Raw genomic sequence first — 27,255 nt, 5'->3', positions numbered from 1 at the left:
ATTTCAATGTGGACGCAAAGGCGCGTTTCATACGTTTGATATTTCGCGCCCGCCGTCGCAACCGCGCTAGGCTCGCAGTGTGGACTTGCACTTATGGCTGGTTCACACTTTGATTAGTGCGAGTGCAGGTGATGAGTAGTACTACGTGTGGACAGCGACTGTTTAGTGCGAGTGTTTAGTAGGCTGTGTAGTAAAGTGAATAGAAGCGTGTTCTATTTTTTTGCGAGTGGACTGCGAGTAGCCACGTCCCGCGCGCCCTCCCTTCCCCCTCACTCGCAGTGTGCCTGCCTAAACACGTCTGGACAGGAGTGTTTAGTGTTTAGTGTTTAGCGTAGTGTGTAGCGTCGCGAATTTCACCATTGTCCTGCACTCGCACTAATCACCTGCACTCGCAGTTGAATTGGACACTACTCGCACTACACACCTGCACTCGCACTAATCACCTGCACTCGCACTAATCAAAGTGTGAACCAGCCATTAGATTAAGGATTGGTCTCCGCGCGCGCGCTACGACTAGATACCGCCCCACCTAAAAACAATAGCTCTGTGAGTGCGGCAACTCATTTCTGTAGTGTGTGTTAGGCAATTTGTAAAGACGCTAGTGTGTGTGAAGAATTGGGCTGCCAGCTACATAAATTTTACCTCATAAATGGCAAATCTGGCATCTTGGAAAGAAGTTTGAAAAATATTTTTTTCATCCTGACCTGGCCGGGAATCGAATCCATGAACATGTGACTCAAATCCACTTGCGACGCTACTATACTATAGTCACAAAGGTTGTTTAAAAGTAAAAAAGCGGAAATAAAAAAAACATATTATATGAGTCAGTTAAACATGGTTAAACAGAAATAAATTATTGTATTATACTTTTTTATACATGTGTTAGTAATAGTATTGAAAAAAAAGTTCAAATTATTGCTAAAATATTTCCTCAACCACGCGTATTTTTTTGGATATGCAATACGGCAACACTGAATGGCGTCGTATTTTCGTAGAAAAATTTTTCGAAGTAAAGGAGAAATTTCGAATAATACGATACTTAGTGATGGTACGTGATCCCAGTGTCTTTCATATTTTTTGTTGTATTATTTTTAAATAGTTTTATGACACAAATCGGCATTTTACTTCAGATTTTGTTCAAAATCTTTATAAATTATCAGTTCACCCTCTCCACACAATGCTTGTGACACGACTGGCTTGTGTACGCCGAATTCGGCGTACTATAAGTTGCCGCATTTTTCAAGTACGCCGGCGGTATCTAGTCGTAGCGCGCGCGCGGAGACCAATCCATAATCTAAGACAAAAACTTACCTAAATAAACACTAACTATACACAATAACGCTCCCCACTCCGACGCGACGGGCGGAGGTGTGGCTTGAAGGCATAGCATGCAATAGCTTTACCGCGGCAGTCCCCGAGTGCCACACGTCGTTTTTTTTAGTGTCTCGGTGAATTGAAGGTTCACCCTGGTACCCTGGTCATCTGGTAAGTACCTGGTCCTGGTGTGAAATAATTTAGATTTTTTTCGTTCTATTTCTTTGTGATGTAGCACAGAGACCACAGACAGAGACAATAATTATGTAATGCTCATTATAATACTTAGATCATTAAGTAATGGATAACACTCACAGGCGCTTCCCCTTTCACCGAGGTATAAGATTATTCGAATCGAAAAACTTTCATAAAAACTACTTGCATAATCGATTACAAACACTCGGCGTATTCGTAAAACATCGAAAGGACGTCTGCGAGTGCTCCGCTAAAAATGCCGTTTTGTGCTGTCAAGTCTTGCAGAAACAAGTCAAACACATCAAATATTTAAAAAGATGGAATAACATTCATTTGTAAGTATTTTTTTATTTTTTTTACGTAAATATCTATTTAAATGCAATTTCTAATAATCGTCGATGTATCGTTTAGCGATATGATCAAGACAAATAATCGAGTCATGTTTACTCGATCATTGATGCGGCCCCACGAGACTATCATGGAAAGAAAATATTCAAATTTAATCTTTATAAACTAAGGGATAAAGTTGAATTTAACACGCGATTATGAACCGCATTCTTTACGAGACTATCTTGTAAAGAAATACAAATTTAATCTTTATGACCTAAGTGATAAAGTTGAATTTAGAACGCGATATTGAACCGCACTCTCACGAGACTATCTTGGAATGAAATACAAATTTAATCTTTATGAACTTAAGGATAGAGTTGAATTTAAAAACTCGTCGCTTAAAAGGTCGTAAATTTTTACGACTTTCGTGACACAAATTATTTTTGTGAATGTGTGATTGTGTTTCATTGTGTTTCATCAGTGTGAGTTACCCTCCCCGCACCAAAATCAGCAGAAAGTTTAGTTAGAACATTTGCCAGCGTACTCCATCCATTACTTAATGATCTAAGTTATAATATGATTTATAAATTGATTATGATCATCAAACTTTTAGAATTTGAAGTACAGCTGTTTATTGAAAATCGATAGTTCATAGTTTCTTATTGATTGTTCGCTATATAATTAATTGTTTGTTCCCTAAATGTTTATTTAAAAACAGTTTGAACCGTCAGGTAATTTAAATACAGTTAAAACTTAAAATTAAAAACTTGATCACATTTTCTTATTTGGCAATATGAACGAGTCACTTACTAATCTGTATCAATATATTTTAGCTGTGAAATAATAATTTCCTAACTACAAGCTAAACATTAAATTTTAATACAAAGCTTGCAAGCAAAATTATTGCTGTTTTGTCAATTTATATTTGAAGCGTCATCACAAGACAAATCGGGGGTTGGCTTTAGTTAACTGCCGCACGAATTTGTTGGAAATATTTATTTTATACTAGGTTTCCGCCCGCGGCTTCGCCCGCGCAGTTCCCGTTCCCGTGGGATTTCCGGGATTGCGTCATTTTCCCGGGATAAAAAGTAGCCTATGTCCTTTCTCGGGTATCAAAATATCTCCATACCAAATTTCATGAAAATCGGTTCAGTAGTTTAGGCGTGATTGAGTAACAGACAGACAGACAGACAGAGTTACTTTCGCATTTATAATATTATTAGTATATTAGTATATTAGTATATTAGTATATTAGTATATTAGTATGGATTGTTAGTTAGCTAGGTAATGTAAGATTGTAATTCCAAAATATTATCGTAAGGAAACTTGTAGTTCTTTAGTTATTAATTTTTAAAGTTAATAATTTTTTGTGCGAAAAAAGCGCATTTATCCGTTTTGTTGTGCAAAAAAAGCGGACCAAGACGTTCCATTTCACTGTACTGTGACTTTACGCAGCGGCCGGCGAGTGCCAAAAGCGACTTTAGGGCGATTCCCACTCAAACAAAAAAAAATCTACGTAACTAGGTTAAAAAACTATTAAACTTTTATTTTTAATATCCAAATAGGTAGCGAGGAGCGAAGCGACGAGCGTGTAATGGCTGGTTCACACTTTGATTAGTGCGAGTGCAGGTGTTTAGTAACTACGTGTGGACAGCGACTGTTTAGTGCAAGTGTTTAGTAGGCTGTGTAGTAAAGTGAATAGAAGCGTGTTCTATTTTTTTGCGAGTGGACTGCGAGTAGCCACGTCCCGCGCGCCCTCCCTTCCCCCTCACTCGCAGTGTGCCTGCCTAAACACGTCTGGACAGGAGTGTTTAGTGTTTAGTGTTTAGCGTAGTGTGTAGCGTCGCGAATTGGACACTACTCGCACTACACACCTGCACTCGCACTAATCACCTGCACTCGCAGTGAATTGGACACTACTCGCACTACACACCTGCACTCGCACTAATCACCTGCACTCGCACTAATCAAAGTGTGAACCAGTCTTTAGGTTAACCCTTGAACTGCCGCACGAGCCGAGCGAGCGAAGCGAGCGTGCCGCGGCAGCGGCCGGCGAGTGCCAGAAGCGACTTTAGGGCGATTCCCACTCAAACAAAAAAAAAATCTACGTAGGTTAAAAAACTATTAAACTTTTATTTTTAATATCCAAATAGGTAGCGAGGAGCGAAGCGACGAGCGTGTTAGGTTAACTCTTGAACTGCCGCCAGAAGCGACTTTAGGGCGATTCCCACTCAAATAAAAAAACTACGTAGGTTTACACAACTTGTTTGTATTTTATTTATGTATCGTAAATTTTTTGTTATTATCGTCTAATGCTTAGTTAAAATGATTTTACACCAATTCCATACATTTTGAGGTTAGAATAGGAAAATTGATTTTTCTCCAAAACTATTGGTTTCCTAACTTTCCCCTTTTGGGGGGAGGGTCCCCCCCTCCTCCTCCCCCCTCCCCTCCCACAAAAGACCTATAATACCTGCGGCAGTTAACTAAAGAAACCCCCAAATCGGGTCAAAATGGTTAGTTATATTTGGCCATTTGTAATAACGGAATGCGAAACTAACCAAAAAATTTTTGTGCTTTATTATGAAAGTTTTATTTGTGGTTTATGTGTTCAGAGTTCCCCAATTCCTAATACTCCATCAGACAGAGATGGAGCCAGGTCGCGTATGACATCGCCGGCTCCTTTGCCCGGGAGTATGAAATGTTTGAGGATGAAGGTGCTATACTTGGTGATAATCCAGCTGATGAAGAAGAAGAGGATGGAGAAGAATTATTCAATGATAATATGGATGCGTGAGTATTACAAAAATGGTGTTGTTAATAATGTAAAGCCTTATATTTCATTTTTCAATTAAAGTGTTTTAACAGTGAGCTGATACTTATAAATTCACATTTTATTTTTATTTTAAAACGAGTTGTATTTTCTAGAAGGTAGGCATGTTTTCTGATAAAATTATCAGAACCATCTTTTTTGTCACATTTTGTTATTTTGCTAATAAATTATAAACTAGGTATATTATTGAAATTGTTTAAACATTAAACACATTTCCATATATCTCTTTCTATATATCTCTCAGAGATTACCGTCCAATGCCAGCGTTGGATCGGTAGGTACGACAATGAAGACCTAACAACCAATAAAAAAACAAAATGTATAACTAAAATGGCATATGTATATATTCACTGTAAGGTGGAAATAAAGCTTATTATTATATTATGCTTTTGTGACTGATAATAGCATGACTAAGAAGGTCATATTATTGTGGAATTGAATATAAGTATGGTAAATTGAATAATAGGATATCTTTAAAAAGTGTCCTATAAAACTATAATCATAAAAATAATATTTTCAGTTTATAATATAAAAGGATTCCGTATTTTAGATCAATCTTTTCGCATGTATTTAATAAGACATTTTATCCATAAAATATTTTTCCGAACACAAAACATTATAGCCACTAGACTAATTACTCTGGACCATAATTATTAACCTAATTAATATCCCAAAATTTAGTTATGATATTATTACTATCCACCAGATATGGAAGAAACTAACGACCATAAACTTCTCCAGTAACAACATAGCCAAAGTGGACTGGGCGATACGGCTCGTGCCAAAGCTGCAACATCTCAACCTATCTTCCAACAGATTAGACGAGCTCTGTGACGTGTCCTGCCTTCACGACCTCCAAGTACTAAACCTATCGATGAATCGATTCAGCACCTGCGAGAATTGGCACGAGAAAATCGGAAATATCGTCAAAATCGATTTATCGCAGAACAAAGTCCAATCATTACAGGGTTTCTCGAGACTGTACTCGCTAGAAAGTTTAGATTTAAGTTGCAACGTTATTACGGATGTAGAGGAAGTCCAACATATATTATGTAAACTGCCGTGCCTAGAATATCTATGGTTGACCGCCAATCCCGTGGCATCGTCCATAGATTATAGAGTTAAGGTGTTAGAACAATTTAATTCTAGAATGTCGGAATTGTGTTTGGATAACGAAAAAGCGTCAGAAAAAGAATTAGACACGGCTCGAGTTTTGCAAGCGTTGAGGGTAGTTAAAGAGAAGAAGACGCCCAGCTTCTTGCAGAACAATAATACGAGCCATAGTTTTCATAAGAGTTGACGACTGATGTGATTTCCTTTGTAGTTAATATTTTGTACAATATTGTAACGATTTTGTTACTGATGCTTAATACTGATGTATGTCTGTTATATTTATATGTACTTGTAAGAGAATATATTTTCGTCTGAGCCTTTGTGGCTATTGCTTCAATTATGCTAGAAATATTCTAGCTTTGTTTGACTTTATTAAAAAAATAATGACAGTTTAATTATACCAGTTTATCTTTTTGAGTATTGAAAATTAATTGTTATTCTTATACCTACATGCTATTCTTAGGAATAATTAATCACTCTTAACTTGTGATAAACTTTAATTTAGAAGCTTTTTGTATTAGAAGTAACTTTTTCTAATTGTGATTGTTTTTTGAAGTGAAACTTCTTTAGGCGCGTTGAGAGTAAAATTTCAATCTCGCGTCATGGCAATACTGTCACGTCATGGAGTAAGGCGAGGATACGATTTTGGTATCTTTGATTCTTGCCAAAGAAGTTTCACTTCTGACACGTGTGCTCGGCACACACGCTCTTTTTTACATTTTTTTTTGTTACAGATTTTGTATTTTTGTTTTGTGTAACAGATTGTTTTTTTTAATAACCATTCCGAAATGTGGTGCTAAAGCGTTCAGTTACTTGACTGTTCTAAAATATTTTTTAGGCGCGGGTCAAACACAAGCGGCGCGGGCGCGGGCGTGCCATAAGCGCACCTCTTGAATCTGTTTTGCACCACGTCCTTCTTATACATTTTGTATGAAAGAATTTTGGAAAGGCGACGAGGCGGCACGCCACGGTTGCGCCGCGGGCGTACCGCAGGCGTACCGCAGGCGCGCTTCCCCCATCGCATCCAAATAGAGGTCAATTCACGGTCATACACAATCAAAAACAAATCGGGTGGTATAGACCGGGAGATACTGACACAAAATTTCGAGTCATTTGTAACAGGATGGCGGTTCTACGGGGGTCTTAGTACGCAATGACAAAAACGAAAATGATGGTGTGAACGCTGGTACCGGTGGCTTAGTCGCGTGGGCGTTAGTCGAACTCGTCGGAAAAATAGCGAAAGTCAAACGATTTGTAACACAAAAATTTTAGAATTTACCGATAGCCCATAAAAAAGAAGTAGGCGGTAGTGTCATGCCATACTTTTCCGGTGTGACTTACAGCCCGCCATACCGACGCGAATGTGTTGATTTAAATAAAACAATTATTCAACCATTTGTACCAGGCTAACTTTTGCACAGGTAACCATCGTCGTGCAGCCATTTACGAAAATCGCCATGCCATACTTTTCGGACGATTCCAAATGGTCGCCATACCGCCGAAAATCTGCAAAAAAATTTATTTCGCCAAATTTTTTGTACCAGTATTGCATTTGGATTTTTGGAGAGTATTTGATAAAATGTGACCATTGTTATATTTGCCATACTTCTAGTAGGGGAAAAAAGTGCTGTCATACTTAAAAAAATAATTTATTATTAATTTATATACGTGAAAATTTCCAACACCTAGATCTTTGAAATTTTGTATTTATATTCGTTGATCCTCAAACTTACAGGAAAAATAAGTGCCATACTGTTACAAATCGTTTGACTTTCGCTATTTTCCGACGAGTTCGACTAACTCCCACGCGACTAAGCCACCGGTACCAGCGTTCACACCATCATTTTCCTTTTTGTCATTGCGTACTAAGACCCCTGTAGAACCACCATCCTGTTACAAATGACTCGAAATTTTGTGTCAGTATCTCCCGGTCTATAGTAGGAGACGGTAGCCTGTCAGTCAAAAATGTGTTCTCTCTGTGTGGAATTATATCGAGCTGCTATTACATACCCTTCTTCGTTTTGTTTTTAAAGGTGAATTGAATTAATCGATGAAATTATTTACACAGGTGATGGCAGTAGGGAAAGTGAAAATGAAGAAGAGCATAATGAAAGTTCCCATGTATTTACAATGTCAGAAATAAAGATAATCCTGATTTTGATTGTGTTTTTTATTTATTTGTAATTGTAATAATATTGTGGAATGATCAGTACTGTAAATACTTTTGAACTGAGATTTTAATGATAAGATTTATATGGTTTAAATGTAAACCTGTGTTTGAAAACCATATTTTATCTATACTAATATTATAAAGAGGAAAGGTTTGTATGTATGTATGTATGTATGTATGTATGGTTTTCACGCATAAACTAGGTACTGGACCGATTTTGATGAAATTTGGCACAGATAATCTTTAGACCCTGAGAAAGAACATAGGCTACCTTTTATTGCGAAATATGTACCACGGGCGAAACCGGGGCGGACCGCTAGTACAATATAAATTTTGTGTTATTTTAACCTTCTTTTCTTCCATCATTACACCAGTACTACTTTAAAATTACTTTAAAAGTACTATAAAATTTTCCAAGTAAATTCCAACATTTCCAACAAAGATATATTTGCAATCGTGGGGTTATCCTCGCTATTTACTTACAAGGAATTATCAAAACAAAATCGTTACTTTCAAATTAATGTTAATCTCTTTTAGCACAAAAAACATAATTTTACTAAATTATGCATGAAGAAAATGTATTTAACCACTCTATATAAATATCATTTTCGGACGCCAACAGCGCGCCCGAGGCGCGCCGGCAGCGCGCCCGCGGCGCGCCGGCAGTGCGCCCGCGGTGCGCCCGATGCGCGCCGCGCCGCTTGTATATGTCCCGCGCCTTACAGGAGAAGAAAAGATACCTTTTTATTTGCAATACTATTTTCAACTTAGAGCGGCCCGTACACGGGCGGCTCGAGCAGTTAACGGCTGAGCGACGTACACGGACTGCTCGAGCGGTCGGTCGTTGACTGCTCGAACAGTCGCTACAAACCGCGCAGTTGACGGCTTGAAGCGGTCGCGACTGCTCGAGCAGTCCGTGTACGGCAGTGAATGAATGTCCATAGTTCATCGCGCGGTCGCGGCTTCAAGCCGTCGGTCTCAACTGCTTGAAGCGGTCCGTGTACGGCCGCCCTAATACTCATTCCCAGCGTTTTGTTTGTAATATTATATTATTTCATTTGTTATTAACGATTTTTTGCGTATTTTTTGTTAAAATGTGAAGTAATTAATAAGTAAAATAAGTACTTAGATAATTAAGAAATGACTAAATTTTTATATGACCATTTCTATTAGATGCTGAACCTATAAGATTATTTCATGTTATTTCTTCTTGCCTAATGTAGCCTTGATTAGATCAACTAAGATTCTTGCGCATAACAGAAAAGCATTTCCATCAAAAAAATAATTTTGTTATGATCCATCTTCGATTAAATTTTTGGTACATAACTCAAAATAAACATCATTTCTCGTATAGTACATACTAAAATACATAGTAGCAAAAAATATACTACGTGACCAAGCCAACTAGACCCTTTTCAACTGTGACGTCACCCGCCCATGTCTCGGGTACAGATAGCAAAAAATGTAACACTCGTAATATCACTGTTCGCTCTCCGCTATGAATAGTCTTATTTTTCCCCATTTCGAGGGCTATTCATAGGAATAACAACACAGTAAAACTTTAACAAATAACAACAAAAAACTTAACAGTCAATAACAAGATTTAACGATTTCAATAAAAAGTACAGAAATAACTAGCGATGCGAAACGTACGAATGCGTCGATGCTGCGAACAGTACTAAGGCGAACGCGGTACCTGAGGCGGTAAGCGGGCGGGGAGGCCGCATTCCACCCGAGCGTCTAGTTGGCTTGGTCGAATAATACTTATCATTTTTGAATTTGCCTTTTTAGTTGGAAATTAACAAGGCGGAGTAAATACGGTTTCTTTTATGCAATATATTTAGTTAGAAGCTACTGTAAGATAGCCATTATTATAATTAAGTAAAAGATCATATTTTGTGTAATATTAGTGTATGAAATACAATGTGTAAATAATATAATCGATGACTAAACTACACCATACAAGGTGCAATAGTATTGTTTTCTAGAAGTATTATATTTGTGATTTTTTTATTGTGAAACAATATGTATTGTGTTATTAAAGTTATTTCACGTTAGTTGTTGTTTTATTTAAACAGGATTACCAAATATATTTTTAAAACATACATGTATCCCTTTAAAATATAGCTAGATTGATTAAGGGTGTTCGCTGCGTAGCTGAGCTATTTGTAGGCAATTGGCAATTTTTCCTCCTTTACTCTTAATACCTAACGAAAACTTGGTTACAAATTCGTCGCACAACAATCTAGTCCCTAGACGTGATAAATGGGCTGATTGGTTCACGCCAACCACGCCCTTGGTCACGTTGTCGTCTTTTGGCTAAGTAGTATATAAGTAAATAATCATTAGGTATCGACAGTACATACACCAACGCGAAATTATACAAGCAGCGCTGCGAGAGACGGGAGTCTCGCTTTTGGCTGCTCTTCCACCAATAATGTGTGTGTAAAGAACCAATCATATCGTTTCATTTAGTTTGAAGCGATACGAAAAAGCAACCCTACGCAGCGAACGCCCTAATTGCATACTAAGATTCTTCTAAGATTCATGAAAACCTTTGAAGCAGTCACCTACAGGCTACAGGTTAGTTTCACAAGAATTGCTCGTTTGGATATCATTTCATGGTACAAAGACAGAAAATTTTTCAGTACCTTCGTAGCATTATTACTTCACCTTATCATAAATATACTCTTTTGATCATTCTCAATAGCGAAAGGCGTGAAGTGTGATGTAACGTTTTAATGTGTCTGAATCCTGGATAATTGGACATCTAACAATTAATTTTCAATGCGATTAGTTTTGAAATTGATTTCAGCTGAATTCAATTTGAGAATGTACTGATCGAATCTCAAATATAAAGTGTTCTATCTTATGGGTATTCAGGTAAAGAGCCAAGAAATAAAACACATTCATCAGCTAATATTATTTATTAGGACTTATCAACATTCCAAACATAAATTCGTACGCTAAAAACGTATAAGACGAAAATGACATTAGGTATACAACTAAAATTAACGCACATAAGAAATATTTTTAATTATCCTTTGGAAACTTAATATAAAAACATTTCATAGGTATTACTTAAACATAATCATTGAACAATACTACGTTAGTATCTACAAAGCATTTAAAAACATTCACAAATCCAACGTTCCTCCAAAAAACAGTCTTTATATTTTAATACTTATTATTACTTATTGCGTTTATTACTTAATTATAATTTAAAAATAATGTGATAGTTTCACTGGTGATTAAATATTATGTTATCTATGCCTCGATTTTTTTAAATATGCGATTTTTAAAGGCTATCAGTTATTTTTAAACTTCCTAGGAACTACACTATTTTATTTTACTTTAGACCTCAGTTTTAGCATTAAAGCAAAGCTTTTAGCGTCTTTGACAGTACAGTTTATCTATAATCTATTTTTATAACATGTATACCATAAAACTTAGAAAATATATGTTCATTTTTGTATTATTTATGAAATATAAACTTTAAATATATCATTTTATGAACGGAGACAATCTGTTCTATGCATATTAGCAGACAATACGATGAGCATAAATTGTCATGTCTTTTTTAAAGTAGGTATTTTTGAAGTGAAACTTCTTTTGGCGCGTTGAGAGTAAAATTTCAAGGTAGCATGGCAATACCGTAACGTCACGGAGTAAGACGACGATTTTGGTATCTTTGAATCTTGCTAACGAAGTTTCACCTCTGACACGTGTGCTCGGCACACACGCTCCTTTTTATTTTTTATTAAGCGCATTCTTCAAAACAAGCTGTTTTTCTATTCATATTCTTATACACTACTTTCAATCACTGCTTTTTCAAAACCGAGTAATTACAATATTTTGCCAATTTAGTAATATTTCACAAAATCTGAAATAAATTATACATTCTATGATAGTCAATTTTAAATCTAATGACTTTTTTTTTTGCAATTTTTTAAATATTTTCAAGCTGAAATGAGGGTAGGTAGTGTAAAATGCCACTGTTCGTCTGTCGCTTGGTACAGTGGCGCTCTTGCTTTGACGCCGCTGGCCGTGGGTCGCTGGTTCGGGTCCGTGCTTAGCATTAGTTTCAGTACTTCAATCTGGAAAGGAAAGTCAATAATATGTATTTGATTGTATAGGAATGTTTATTGGTACAGTTCATTTTTATATTAAGAAAGAAACACACACATATAAAATACACATAAAAACATATTAAAAAATTTTAAATTAATTTTAGGACTTCGCATTCTATATTCTTCTATAACCTATAAATTCGGCCATGATGCATAAACAAGCATCTTGATACGATATTTTCCATTTAACTTTTTAATGTACTTGTACATGATAAGACAATTTCTTATGAATACAGTAAAATTTTGTATCTACAAAAATATTCCAGACATTATTTTGTTCTTTATAAAAAGATGTAGAATGCAGATACAAATATATAATAGTGAAAAAACATTTATTGCGTACGAGTATATCATACACATATTGTATTACTAGCGGTCCGCCCCGGCTTCGCCCGTGGTACCTACATGTTTAAACTATCCTATCTCTCAAGTTGGATCGAACTGCACATGGTTTAGGAGTCCATTGAGGACAAACATTGTGACACGAGATTTATATATATTACTAGCGGTCCGCCCCGGCTTCGCCCGTGGTACATATGAAAAATAGATGTTGGCCGATTCTCAGACTTACCCGATATGCACAGAAAATTTCATGGGAATCGGTCCACCCGTTTCGGAGGAGTATGCAGACTAAGATTGTGACACGAGAATTTTATATATAAGAAGAAGATTATTGAACACCTATCCAAACAAAATTAAAACACTAAAATCAAAACCCACCTCATTCGGATAACTCTGTTCAAAGTGAGTTGGATAATGGCCCTTTCTCACTCTCAACAAACAATCAACTCGTTCCGCCTCAGTGCCAAAAGGGTGTAAGAGCTCAAAAAGAACCAGTCCTAGGGAGTAGATATCCACTTTATAACTGTAAGGGAGGCCTTGCAGTTGTTCTGGGGACATGTATAAGTGGGTTCCTGAAAGTAAAGCACTCAGTGAGTTGTTTTGGAAATTAAATTTTATAGAATACTAGCGGTCCTCCCCGGCATCGCCCGTGGTATTATTTCGCAATAAAAGGTAGCCTATGTTCTTTCTGAGGGTTTAAAGATTATCTGTGCTAAATTTCATCAAAATCGGTCCAGTAGTTTATGCGTGAAAACCATACATATATACATACATACAAACCTTTCCTCTTTATAATATTAGTATTAGATGGATATAAAGCTGAAGTTTTGTTTGTTAACGATAATATAAAGAACTAGTATGCACTATTATATTTCTTAACTTCTTGCAACATTCGATATCTCGTAATCCGTGACAGTTAGAGCGTAGACGCACTATGCGGGTAGCCGCATTGCGGGTAGCCGTCCGGCTGACCGCAAGCACAATTATGTACGTAATATTCATTTCTATGCGCACTGCGATGCGGCTACCGCAGACCGCACAGTGCGCATAGAAATGAATATTACGTACATAATTGTGCTTGCGGTCAGCCGGACGGCTACCCGCAATGCGGTTACCCGCATAGTGCGTATACGCTCTTAGACAGTTACAATTTTCAGAGATGTTGAATTTCTAAAAATATACCGGTCGAATTGAGAACCTCCTTTTTAGAAGTTGGTTAAAAACGAGGTTTAGCAACGGTTAACATGGGCATACATTTTATGGGTGACCATTTTTTGCTTGCTCATTTTATATTTTTTTGCTTATATGTACGGAACCATTAGTGTCTACGATTGACTATTTTTTATTATGCATTTTCAGACTATTATTTTACATTTTATTAAAGTGGAAGTTTTATTACATCGTCTCAAACTTTTTGATCTGTGTAGCGCATGTCGCGTGACGGTCGGTTGCCGAGTAGGTATAAAGCAGTGTTCGGAACCGTACGATAATTATCGTACAAATACGATAATTTTGTGCCTAAGTTTCACTTTTACCGTGGTTTCATAAAACCACACAACATTTTTTTATTTTTTTGCATAGCATTTGAAAAACTGCTCTGAAAATAAAAGTTTAACTCACCAACTCGATGCGTATGCCCGCCATACGGGTGGGACTCATCTGCCGGTTCTCCCTGCGAGTCTCCCATCGCGGTCACCAGACCGAAGTCTCCCACTTTCACTTTACCGTCTGGCGCGAAGAATATATTACTGGGTTTTAGGTCGCGATGGATCAGACCCGCTAGATGGACGTATTCCACTGCTGATACTATCTGACTGAATAGCGTTTTCACCTGGAAGAAATTGTTTTTATTGGTCGTTATGAAATATAATTTATTGTGTTGTTTATGTTTTATATTGTAAATAAAATAGGGATAATAAATAATGCGTGATTTAATTCGCGTTAATTGTACGCCCACATAAAAATAGCTAATGCGTTAAAATAATATTTTTTTATGTGCGAATATTTGTCCATAGATCTCCAGAGAAATATTCGCATATTTCACTAGGTACAAAGTTGTTACCAGTGTTACAGAAACTTTCTCTGTAACTTTTGTTGACGTGGAGACCTTTTTAGCATTATTGTAATGTTAAATTAGTATTTTACCTTATTTTTTTCCTCGTTGTTTTTTTTTGCCAAATAAACGATATAAAATAAAATAATAACAATTCCATCTATATTTACAGGTACATCTGTATATACAGGTACATCTATATGTACAGGTACAACGCCGCACAGTTACCTTGTCCCGGCGACACTCCCACGTGCGGTTGTCCCGCAGCCAGTCGTGCAAGCTGTCACGTCGGCACAACTGCATCTGTATATACATGACATTACAGTTACCTTGTCCCGGCGACACTCCCACGTGCGGTTGTCCCGCAGCCAGTCGTGCAAGCTGTCACGTCGGCACAACTGCATCTGTATATACATGACATTACAGTTACCTTGTCCCGGCGACACTCCCACGTGCGGTTGTCCCGCAGCCAGTCGTGCAAGCTGTCACGTCGGCACAACTGCATCTGTATATACATGACATTACAGTTACCTTGTCCCGGCGACACTCCCACGTGCGGTTGTCCCGCAGCCAGTCGTGCAAGCTGTCACGTCGGCACAACTGCATCTGTATATACATGACATTACAGTTACCTTGTCCCGGCGACACTCCCACGTGCGGTTGTCCCGCAGCCAGTCGTGCAAGCTGTCACGTCGGCACAACTGCATCTGTATATACATGACATTACAGTTACCTTGTCCCGGCGACACTCCCACGTGCGGTTGTCCCGCAGCCAGTCGTGCAAGCTGTCACGTCGGCACAACTGCATCTGTATATACATGACATTACAGTTACCTTGTCCCGGCGACACTCCCACGTGCGGTTGTCCCGCAGCCAGTCGTGCAAGCTGTCACGTCGGCACAACTGCATCTGTATATACATGACATTACAGTTACCTTGTAGGGTTGTTGAGGATTCCTCTTCCGCTTCCTCATAATGCGGAAGTTCCGCAATATTTTGGGTTCCTCTACCGTTACCGCATCCTCAAAAATGAAAATAAAAAAATCCTCTTCCGCTATCGCTTCCTCAAAATTTAGAGGAAATTTATGAGGATGCAGCTGATCCGATCGGGCGGCGAATTTACAAAGCCTATTTAAACTATGTATGTATTTGAGTTACGAGTCGGACTCTACTAACGAACAAGAGTAGAGTCTTACCGCCATATTTATATCTGCGCCTAACACTTATCTCTAATCATAATAATAATATAACATTTTCTCTCATACTCAGAAGAAACATATTTTACCAAATAATGTTTGTCAAAAGTCATTTTTAAAAACAAACAAGTGGTTTAAGCTTACGTAATAATATTATCTACCAGTTAGTTTTTTTTTGTGGAAATCGCCTAATGTCGCTTCTGCAGGCACTGATATAGATTAGATTTTTTCTGTGGGTTTTTTCGAGTAATATGCATAAACAAAAGCTCATCTGAGTCCGGCTCGTGACTCAAATTATAGTATAGTACTTACAGGCTTTGTAAATTCGCGATCGGGCGAGCTAAACTCCCCTAACCTTAAACATCAATATGTAGAGACAGGAGAATGGCTTTTATTTTAATTTTTATTTTTAAAAGTTTTTGTTTTTAATTTTGATTATTCCTCTTCCGCTTCCTCATCCGCATCCTCTTCCTCAAAAAAATATCCTCTTCCTCATCCGCATCCTCTAAATTTGTGTGTGAAAATTCCTCTTCCTCCTCCTCTTCCTCATAATCACTTCCTCAACAACCCAATTACCTTGTCCCGGCGACACTCCCACGTGCGGTTGTCCCGCAGCCAGTCGTGCAAGCTGTCACGTCGGCACAACTGCATCTGTATATACATGACATTACAGTTACCTTGTCCCGGCGACACTCCCACGTGCGGTTGTCCCGCAGCCAGTCGTGCAAGCTGTCACGTCGGCACAACTGCATCTGTATATACATGACATTACAGTTACCTTGTCCCGGCGACACTCCCACGTGCGGTTGTCCCGCAGCCAGTCGTGCAAGCTGTCACGTCGGCACAACTGCATCTGTATATACATGACATTACAGTTACCTTGTCCCGGCGACACTCCCACGTGCGGTTGTCCCGCAGCCAGTCGTGCAAGCTGTCACGTCGGCACAACTGCATCTGTATATACATGACATTACAGTTACCTTGTCCCGGCGACACTCCCACGTGCGGTTGTCCCGCAGCCAGTCGTGCAAGCTGTCACGTCGGCACAACTGCATCTGTATATACATGACATTACAGTTACCTTGTCCCGGCGACACTCCCACGTGCGGTTGTCCCGCAGCCAGTCGTGCAAGCTGTCACGTCGGCACAACTGCATCTGTATATACATGACATTACAGTTACCTTGTCCCGGCGACACTCCCACGTGCGGTTGTCCCGCAGCCAGTCGTGCAAGCTGTCACGTCGGCACAACTGCATCTGTATATACATGACATTACAGTTACCTTGTCCCGGCGACACTCCCACGTGCGGTTGTCCCGCAGCCAGTCGTGCAAGCTGTCACGTCGGCACAACTGCATCTGTATATACATGACATTACAGTTACCTTGTCCCGGCGACACTCCCACGTGCGGTTGTCCCGCAGCCAGTCGTGCAAGCTGTCACGTCGGCACAACTGCATCTGTATATACATGACATTACAGTTACCTTGTCCCGGCGACACTCCCACGTGCGGTTGTCCCGCAGCCAGTCGTGCAAGCTGTCACGTCGGCACAACTGCATCTGTATATACATGACATTACAGTTACCTTGTCCCGGCGACACTCCCACGTGCGGTTGTCCCGCAGCCAGTCGTGCAAGCTGTCACGTCGGCACAACTGCATCTGTATATACATGACATTACAGTTACCTTGTCCCGGCGACACTCCCACGTGCGGTTGTCCCGCAGCCAGTCGTGCAAGCTGTCACGTCGGCACAACTGCATCTGTATGTACAGGTACATCTTGCTCGGGTTTCCCGAACGCACGCACATGTCGAGTGACCAGTGACGTGTGTGCCCTTTCTGTGGATTAATTTAAAAATAATAAAAAAATATATATATTATTTAGAAGTCAAAATGCCCCACCGCACATTATAACGACCTGACTACGCACGCGAAATCACACAAATAAAGCAGATGACACATTGATGGCCCTTTACATGCATGTGCTTATTAAAGTTATATTTGTACAGCTTTCAACTGTGGCTGTAAGTTAATTCCACCCTGTATAGTTCTATAATTTATGATAATAAATTAAAAAGGACCAAAATTGTTTAAGCGGTCACCAAGCTTTACGCGTGTGTGCGTGAATTATGCAAAAACATACACAAAGTGAGTAGGCAGCGACTTTACCTAACCTAAAACGACAAATAGTGGCACGGCTTCTTAAACATTTCCCTATTTATCCTGTAATTCAAAAACACCACACAAAAACCTACCTTTTTCTTACTCCCACTAGAAAAACTGCCAACTTCCTTAACTTTCTCCAATTGTTTATTACTTATATCTTGTCTAGCCTGAGACAATCCCTTCGAATCCTGGGAATTAGCGAACACTATGAAAGAATCGTCCCCACTGCCCTTTTTTGTTGGAGTGTTGGTTAAGTGCGCGTCCTTGGATGCGTTCTCGTCGAATACTATACTGAATGAATCGTTGCAGCTTAGAGATCTGTTGGGTAAATTAATTGAATTATTTTAAAATATCAAACTCGAAAACTTTTCATTTTCGCATTAAAAATTCTGAAATTACAAACACTATTTTCTCTTGGGTATAGGTTCAGTCAGAAGTTAACTGTTAAACTGTATTATTCTTTTGATTTCCCGGACAGACATTCCAAAATAAATTATGCATCGACAAACATTGCACGAAAACATATTTACAATTTTTATCACTATTAGCACTTGGAAAACCGCATTACAGAAATGTTCTCTGTAACATTGCATGGTTCATCCATCCATCTTTATAATTAATGTATTGTAATGTGTTATTTTTTTAATTCATCAAAAACAGAAAAAATCTACATTTATGTGTATTCTAACTATTAATTGAATACCATACCTGAGCCGTTTCGGTTCCTTCTTGTCATAATCCAGTGCATCAATACAGTCATCTATAGACTTATGAATGTTTAGAGTCACCGCGTCACCTTTAGTTGGCGACTTGTCTATTTGCGGGGAAGTGCATTCAGACATTACTGATGCTCCGCCTAGTTCACTGGAAATATTAATATAAAAAGGGAACTAAATACAGTATTTAATGGTAATCTCTCTAAAATTATCTGCAGTATGTAAACATGTGAGGAACATTTTATTTTACATTTTTTTTTTAATTTGGTGCCAAATAAAATTTTGTCTCACAATCATTTATTAAAGGTTTGTTAGAAAATGTTCTAGTGGCGTGTTATAAAAAAACTATAAGTATCGGTCTTTTAAAAACTCTGCCAAACACATGCGCGTAGGCAGAGTTTTGTTTCGGGTAATTTTTGAGCATGATTGTTAGTCTAGACTCTAGTTGTTTATTGTAAGTCAATCATCATCATCATTATCATCACCCCATATACGTTCCCACTGCAGCACATATTTTTTACGTGATTTTTGTACCATATGTATACTGATAAAGTCTGGACGCGAACTAGGAAGAATTTCGTACATTAACCTGTTATTACCTGTCACAGTCACTCCCGCGTAAATATAATGTGTCTTGCTCGCACAGATGCAATGACCGCCGTCCTCAGGGATTGTAAACCTTTAACCTGAGAGCGTAAGGTTTGGTCTTGATTGCATGTGGTTTTTTTATTGACCTTGAGTCACGACAAAACGTATCGTATAATATATCGTGGTTATTGAAAAATTTAAATGTAACTAATAAGTATTGTAAATGAATAAAGGACATTTATTTAATAAGTTAGTAAAAAACATTTTCTCCTCCAAATATTTCATGTAAACTGCACTTCATTCAAAAATGTTTGTGACCACTGTCAGTAGGTAAAGAGGTACGTACGAAATTCTTCCTGCTCCGCGACTGGACTTTAGTATATGTTTTGTCCCTGTCTTTCAAATCTTACCGCAACCAATAAGCGTCCCTCTGTTCCTGCCACAACGGCGGCGGTTCTTCGAGCCACGCGTTAAAATATCGCACTATGTGTTCGTGCTCTAGTTTAGCGAGCGCACGAACTTCACGTAATACACGCTCGCGGCGGGATTCCCTGTGGAAATTAGATTTTTTATACTTTTCGTCAAAAAAGTGGAAGTGGAAAAGTGGAAGAATATAAATTTACAGGAGAAATTTATATTCTTTTAAGAAAGGAATATATTTCATGAAGGATTTACATGCCTTGATATTTTCCTATGTTATAATTTGTAGGACTCTTTGTAAGCTAAAAATGGAAGTAAACCAGAGTGTAAGTGGGGTAGAGATTTTTGGTGATGACTTCTTCACGATCCAATGATAGATTTTTAACAATCAATCATTCTGTCACTGTTATACTCAAAATAATGATTCCGAAATATACCTACTAAATAAATTAAAAATTACTAAATTACAACAGTTAATCTTACCTCTTCGGCAGCGTAATCCTTTTGACCGCATATGACTGGTGATCAATATTATTCCTCGCTTCAAACACCACCCCAAACCCGCCCCTTCCCAAACAGCGCAACGGCGTAAAATCGTTCTCGTACCTCCCAGAATATTCCACCTGATTCGTAATTGGCCTTTCATAATGCCTCTCAACAACTATATACTCTTGGTTTATCGGTAATGGCGTGCTTGGCCTAATTTTGGCCGCGAAAAATCTCGGCCAAATCATTAGATTCATTAATAGAGCGGAACTTATAGCGATTAAAAGTACTTCTTTCCACCAAAACCATAGAGAATATACGTGTACGTGAACGTGATGATGGTTGGTGTCGTCACTATTGTTTGGTAACACTATGTCGGGTTGTGTTAGTTCGTCTGTTACTTGGACCGATTGGTCGCAGGTTTCTTGTAGGTAGAGGAAGAAACCTTGGTTGTCTGGAAGGGAAGTTTTTGAATGTAGTTGTAGCTAAAACAGGCGGAAACTTGCCCATAGTATTATTAACATTAAAAATATATTTTACACATTCGCTGATCAATAGGTTTTCTTAATAAAATTTAACGTTAAAAGATCTTTAAAAGTTTCATAAAAAATTACCATATCAAATCAAACTAAAAGATGTACACTCATAACGTAATAGAAAACGTTATTAAAAATCAGTAATAAGATTACTTCAATAATAAGAAATGCTTAAAAAAAATAGATAAAGGAACATTTCAGTTATTATAGCAGTGATTACACTATTTATTAAAAATATAACATACCCTGCACCCCAGTGTTGCCATACAAAGCAACCATAGACAAGGTATTTTCTGCATCTGGCAACGTTTGCAGCGCAGTGCCGTCGCTTAACAACGGGCGGGATTGTTTCACTCTCCATGGCAACGGCTTTGTTGACATCGACGTTTCCAGTTTACGAGTGTATAGGGCGCTTTCTTGTATGTAGAGCTATTAAAAATGTAATTATTCCTAATTATATTTATAGTCATGGACGTATAAAAAAAGACGGACGGTATATCGCCTAAACATTGAGTGAAGCCTAGTAATGGCGGCGAAACATCCATGTGTGTGTGCCATGTTGCCATGGCAACAGCTGTCCTGATGACAATGGCGGCTGTATTTTTTTCTATAAATTTTGCCGTAATAATTTTGTCATTAAAACATAAAAGAAATAACTTGCTTCCCTGTGGAATGTAATCCCTTGTGTTTTGTTATTTAAAATTGTACTGTTGCGACACCATTTAACCACGCAAGAGGGCATTTTAAATATTTTTTGTGAAACAGTGACGCAGTTAATCAGTCGGTAGTTTACGACGTAATGGCGGCCAACTAGCTTACTATGGTGAGAGTTTGTGCGTGTTTATTGTCTTTACACGATCGCTAGCTTACTATGGTGGCTTCACGTTGTTTGTTCGTAATACGGCGTCCGTCTTTTTTTATACGTCCATGTTTATAGTATAAAACAATTAAGAAGTTAATTTGGTATCTTGGACAAAATATCTTTTTTATTTACTGACGTACTTATTCAAGTGATCTTAAGTTCTATTTAAATTAGCAAACATTACAAGCTTTCCGAACATAGATAAGCCATAAATAGAAACCATAAATTTATTTCGAAATTAAAACATTACCTGAATAATCCTGGAAAAATCAATTACTGGAATACATTTTGAACCAAAATCGATACCAATAAAGCTATAAAATCACGCCTCGAAGGACCAATTGAAGTACCTTACTAATATTCAATAAAAAGTAACTACATACATACCTGTGTATTATGTATGCCAAGATAAATAGAAGGTGGTTTGGCAGCCATATCCGCTATAGCATGCGTGGCTTCCCACAGCACGTCCATGTTCTGTACGACGCCATTTTGTAGCCGCCACATGTTCGCTACTGGCGCTTCTAGCTGTAAAGCATTTTGGCTCTTATTTTCACTGTGTGAGGGTATATTTTTGAATGGCAATTAATGATTTATCTATCTACGAACAATTCCATTCGATATGAATATTTTAAATATCAAATAGTATGTTTGTTAAAATTAGAATCTATAGACTTTTTTGTGTTGTTAAATATATTTACATTCACTGTTTACAGTGTAAAAATTCAGAATTTTTTAAAGTTAAATAAAAAGGATTCGTACACGCGACTTTTGCCATCCCGGTAAGTTTAATAATATAATTTATTTATATTACAAAAACTATTAAATTAAAATTAACTATTAGAATAACAATATTCGTTAGATTTCCCAAGACTAACATCCAATTTAATAAAATTTTCCACAATTCAAATGTTGCCACACAATCACCTGGTGTTGCCATATCGTAAGCTGCGATTCCGGATGTCGAACGGCAACTACACCTTCCGGTAATGCCACTGCTATAGCAACTGGTATCGGTGTGGTTGATTTTCCCGCGCATTCTCGTCTGCTAAGAGCCAGGTTATGTTCCGCTACACTGAAGTTCCAGCTGAAAAAATATTAAAAGAAAATAATTAAAAAAAATTAATTACTTAATTTTTTTTCTATAACGATCAGTCATAATTTCGTTTGCCTTTTTTCATATCATATTTAATATTATTTTTTTACAACTTTTTTGCACTTATCACATAAAGCAAGGCAAGACAAAAGAAATAATACAAATATGTTTTGACTCTTTGTAAATATTAATTCATAAGAGATATAATAGCTGAAAATACGTAACTAAGACGAAAAGTAAAAATCTTCTAGAAAATTCTACACCTAGTACATACTTCTCAGTCCCAGAGCGTGGGTCCAGCGCTCTAACAGTGTTAGACAGCCTCCTCAGTACCAATATATCGCGACCAGCACTCGCTATCTCTTGCTCGCTGTTACATCCCGATGAGTTGCATTCGTATATAATAGCCCCCGTGTGTGCATCTATACCCAACCATAGAGTTTCCCGCGCGCCTATGAATAAAGAAAAAAATATTTATCGCGTATTTTGTGTAATTTAAAAAGTACCTATACAAAATTTGATATTTTGGTTTTATGACATTCGAATGCTTCATAAATTTAAATTTTTGAAGAGTAGTAATAATTTAGTAATTCTATTGCTCTGGCAGGATCATGGGTGGCGTCGCCCCGCGTTAGAAGACGCGGGTTCGACCCAGCCTCGTGATCGATTTTTTTCTATTCTTTAAAAATTTATAAGTTATATACTTACAAAATTTATTTATTGTGTAACTTATCCTAAAAATATGCACTAGAGAACATGCCATTTAACATTTTGGATTTAGATACGTAACTTATCCTATTATTAGTGACGTATAAAATGAATTAAACATTGTTGTTAAGCTGGACGTTTTGATGCAAGCTCAAATACATACAAATTGAATTTAATTATGGCTAATATTATTATAGAAAGTTCGATTGAAAGAATAATAGGCTCCTTTCCTCCTTTTTAGGAGAAATTAATTTATTTTTTTCAATCAGCAATATTACAGACCATGCAAATCTATTACTTTCAATAATATAATATGTATACTACATTTAAAAATAAGAGTCCTACTCGTGGTTATGTTTATTTAGCATTCCCAGTAAATACAATTGCAAATTTCTTTTGATAAAGCATAATTGTTTACATTCATAACATTATCTTATAATCGCCTTATCATATCTTTATAAAATACCACTTCGTAATACCACGTGAAATATTATTATTGGTCCATTACAAATTTTAGTTTCAAAATTGGTGTTTAATTCATGCATTCCATCAAGTAATTCAATAAAATTTTACGAAAATAATACACGTTTTTTATTGCTTGCTTTATTTTTAGTCTTTATTATGTGTTACATGTCTATAGTATGGCTTCTATAGGATTTATTTTGATATTTTATCGGTTCTGAGAAAGACTTCCACTATCAGTGCATTTACATCAAACGAACATAGAGCTAGAGCTAAAGCAAGAGCGTTCTTTCGTGATCTTTCACCGACTTCTTTAGTGTAAACGAAAACTCGTATTCAATGTTGTTCAGAATTAGAACATTGCATAGAATCTTTTCGAACGCACTAAGAACAACGAAACTATGCCAGTTTACACTGGATTTAACACAGTGAGTGATTCGAATGAGCTTTCGCTTGTTTGATGTAAATGCACCGTAAGATGATGAAATGCTATAGTAATGTAAATAAGTTTTAACTGGATTTCATGCAACTACTTTACAGTTTCTTGGAAGTCGATTATCCATTAATCTTATTATGAGCAAGTTCAATTCACTTTAATCTAATCTGTTTATGATGAAATAAAAACAATATGTATATAATTAAAAAAGGAAGGCTTCATTTAGAAGAGCTTATGAATCGTCAAAATACAGAAAAATAATAATTTACCACCGGGTCGGAAAGCAGTTTCGACAGGGAAGAACTGGCAAGAACATAGTTGCTCTTTTAAAACCATACTTATTCATATATGACATGTTTTTAAACTTACCCGCAATAACCATATCATCAGAGTATTTAAAGGACGCTGACAATAGTTGTTCAGCGTCAAACGGCAGAGGCTCTAAGGTGTCACCACTCAAACTATACAGGGTGCCTCGCAGTGAAGGAATTAGCCGTACCCTTTTCCCATTCGCTGTGAGCTGAAAGAAATTTTTGTGATAGGAATTTGTTGCACTAGAAAACTATGTGTTAGTACTAATATTATTTTCTTGTTATTTGTATTTAATTCATATGATTATACTTTTTCTACATTTATTTACATAAAAATTAAATTGTATTTATTACTTGTAAGATTACAGCAGGATTGAACTTTTCTTAATTCAATAAACTTCCTTAAGGTTTTCCGTGAATGCTTTAGCATATTTTCATTGGATTTGAATTTTTTTAAAGCATTTTAATGCCAAATTTTTACATAGTTACAAGTTTTTTAGTGACATTGAACATGTAATTATAATACATATTAATCATATATTCAAATAAGGAAATAAATGAGCATTCACAATTGAGGAGGGTCGGAACAAAAACCGATAAACGACATGCTGTATTTTTTTTTTTTTTTTTGTAATTTCGATGCTTTGGCATAATTTTACATGATAAGCTTAATGAATCTGTTCTAAAGCCGATGAATCTAGTAGAAAAATGCGCTTCAAGTTAAATGATCTATACAGATACCGATAAATCCACTGATGAGGTAAAATAAAATTGATATCTTAACAGAAACCGATAAATCCTACATAAATTTGATAGATTTTTATAAGGTTGAGACAAAAACCGATATATCAATTTTTAATTTTTAATTATTTAATTCCTCATATACTTAGTTTTAACCAAAAATGTTAATGGTTTTTTCATATAGCGATAAATCCTTAGTTGATTTTTTCAAAAAACGATAAATCCGGATAGTCTAAGCAAAAACCGCTATATCCATTTTTTTTTATTTTTTTTTTCGTTTATTACTTCACACACGAATCTGTTGATTTGGCCACCAAACAATGTTGCTAATGTTGATATATTAAGATTTTCTACTCTCTTTTACCTAAAAAAACAAAGAAATAAAACGTTTTTTCCGATTTGTCAAAAATCTTAGAAAGTGGATTTAGCGGTTTTTGTTCCGAAGCTCCTCAATTATCTTTTTAAATGCATTTATACATTTTACCACAAACTAAATATCATACTAATCATTGTTCAAATTAGAAAAAAATGAACATCCAGCTATTGTCTTTTTTAAATGCAAGCCATATACATTTTATTATAAACTTAACCTACAAATAATGAGCACCAACCTCAAAATTGTGTAAATTTGACGACAGCAGTGGCTGTGTCTCCAATGACCAAGCCGTGTTTCCATTTTCAGTTGAGAAAGCAGTCAAACGTCCGTCGAGTGTGCTCACAATCACTAGGCTAAAAGTTAGAAGCAATTCCAGTTGTAATAAAAAATAGAAAAAAAATCAGATTTAACTGATTTCTATATTCATGCCATCCAGACACTCCAATTTTATTATAAAACCAATTTTATAATCGTGTCTTACTGCTTCTAATATGAAATTGACTGGTTTTTACTAAATGCATGTAGATATAAACATATCAATATTGTTGTAGTAAGTATTTTTAAGTTAAAATTTAATTTCAATTCAATTTTAATCAACAAAAACATTCAAGCTATAATATACAAATAATTTGTTTATTATACAAATAATTTGTTTATTATACAAATAATTTGTTTATGTAAATAATTTGTTTATGTAAATGTGACAAATACATTAAAAATTTATAATCGATTGTTAACAATTTCAGATAAATTAAAAATGTATTACATATTAAAATATTACATTTTCTGCATGGATAGATAAGATATCAAGGTCAATACTAATTAGATTTGTAGACAATTCATTGAAATTTAAAAATAGAGTTCTAGAATTTACTCCTGCTCATGTTTAGCACAAACTAGGTGTTACATATACAAATAGAAAACAAACTGAATACCATATTATAGGATCCGTCCTTTAAGGAAACTTTAGAGAAATGTGTTTATTATTTATTTAAATTTTATTTGTATCGCGTAGTCTAATAAACGACAAGATATTAAAACATAACTTACTCGTTATATACCGGTGCATCTTTAGCGGTATGGGGATTGCAGTATGGTAACTTTTGGATGGTATCTTCGGTTCGGATGTAAGAAACAAAACATGATAACACGAAAGCCGCCTTCAAGGCAATCACCCGCCAATACCAATCCGACATATTATTATTGCAAAATTATATGTGGACATCGCAAAACCCCTTCACACCTGTGTGAATTTTTTTATTATGAAACTTCAATCTAAATTGCAAGTTCTAACTTGAGAAGACTACAAAATAAACAACACAGACGATCACTCACACACTTCCACGTAAACTTGACGTAAACTGTCAGTACTCAGTTGTCATTGTGACTTTATGACTCAGTCTATCGGAATGTCACCTGTCTCCTATAAAGGTTGGGATAGGAGAAAATTTAGAATAAATTAAATAACATCCCTGAATGAATAAAAAATCATTGATAATAAAAACTTGAAATAAAAATATTTAAAATTGTTTTGCTGGCAACGAGTGTCATGTCTACATTTTTATAAATGCGATTCAATTTGGTGTATTAACCACTTAGCCACAGAGTAATAATTCAATGTACTCTGTGCATTGAAATTGAAATTGAGTTGAATTGAAATTTAGCTTTTTTCAT

At 36.5% G+C, this 27,255-nt stretch overlaps 2 protein-coding genes across 2 annotated transcripts in view; one reads left to right on the top strand and one right to left on the bottom strand.

Moving 5' to 3' along the window:
* The window catches only part of LOC149479338 (nischarin), a 49,530-nt gene extending 43,520 nt beyond the window's left edge, over positions 1–6,010 (top strand). The window contains exon 4 of the mRNA XM_089707953.1: positions 5,379–6,010. Coding sequence (XP_089564079.1) covers positions 5,379–5,972 — 594 coding nt within the window. The 3' untranslated portion in view covers positions 5,973–6,010. The remainder of the gene's footprint in view (positions 1–5,378) is intronic.
* Positions 6,011–10,867: 4,857 nt separating this feature from the next.
* LOC149479337 (eukaryotic translation initiation factor 2-alpha kinase-like) lies at positions 10,868–26,927 on the bottom strand. The gene is made up of 15 exons (XM_089707932.1): positions 26,632–26,927; positions 25,817–25,934; positions 24,523–24,673; positions 22,822–22,999; positions 22,379–22,538; positions 21,839–21,979; positions 20,835–21,018; positions 20,051–20,507; positions 19,558–19,698; positions 18,552–18,707; positions 17,933–18,161; positions 17,364–17,516; positions 14,048–14,258; positions 12,806–12,999; positions 10,868–12,052 (listed from the first exon to the last, which is right to left on the bottom strand). The coding sequence occupies exons 1-15, from the start codon at positions 26,775–26,777 to the stop codon at positions 11,915–11,917; spliced, it is 2,757 nt and encodes a 918-aa protein (XP_089564058.1). The 5' UTR covers positions 26,778–26,927; the 3' UTR covers positions 10,868–11,914.
* Between the last annotated feature and the right edge of the window lie 328 nt (positions 26,928–27,255).

Source organism: Colias philodice, chromosome 20, assembly GCF_061535455.1.
Source record: "Colias philodice isolate Cphi_HAF_F1 chromosome 20, ilColPhil1 Martin Lab GWU primary, whole genome shotgun sequence".
Classification (NCBI taxonomy): domain Eukaryota; kingdom Metazoa; phylum Arthropoda; class Insecta; order Lepidoptera; family Pieridae; genus Colias; species Colias philodice.
This window is presented reverse-complemented; position numbering and strand designations above follow the sequence as displayed.

Coding starts and splice junctions, on each gene's coding strand:
- LOC149479337 (XM_089707932.1), bottom strand. CDS start 26,777: ATGTCGGATTGGTATTGGCGGGTGATTGCCTTGAAGGCGGCTTTCGTG. Junction 23,000..24,522: donor TGATGATATGGTTATTGCGG/GTAAGTTTAAAA, acceptor CTTTATTCATAG/GCGCGCGGGAAACTCTATGG. Junction 19,699..20,050: donor AGGATTACGCTGCCGAAGAG/GTAAGATTAACT, acceptor TAATTTCCACAG/GGAATCCCGCCGCGAGCGTG.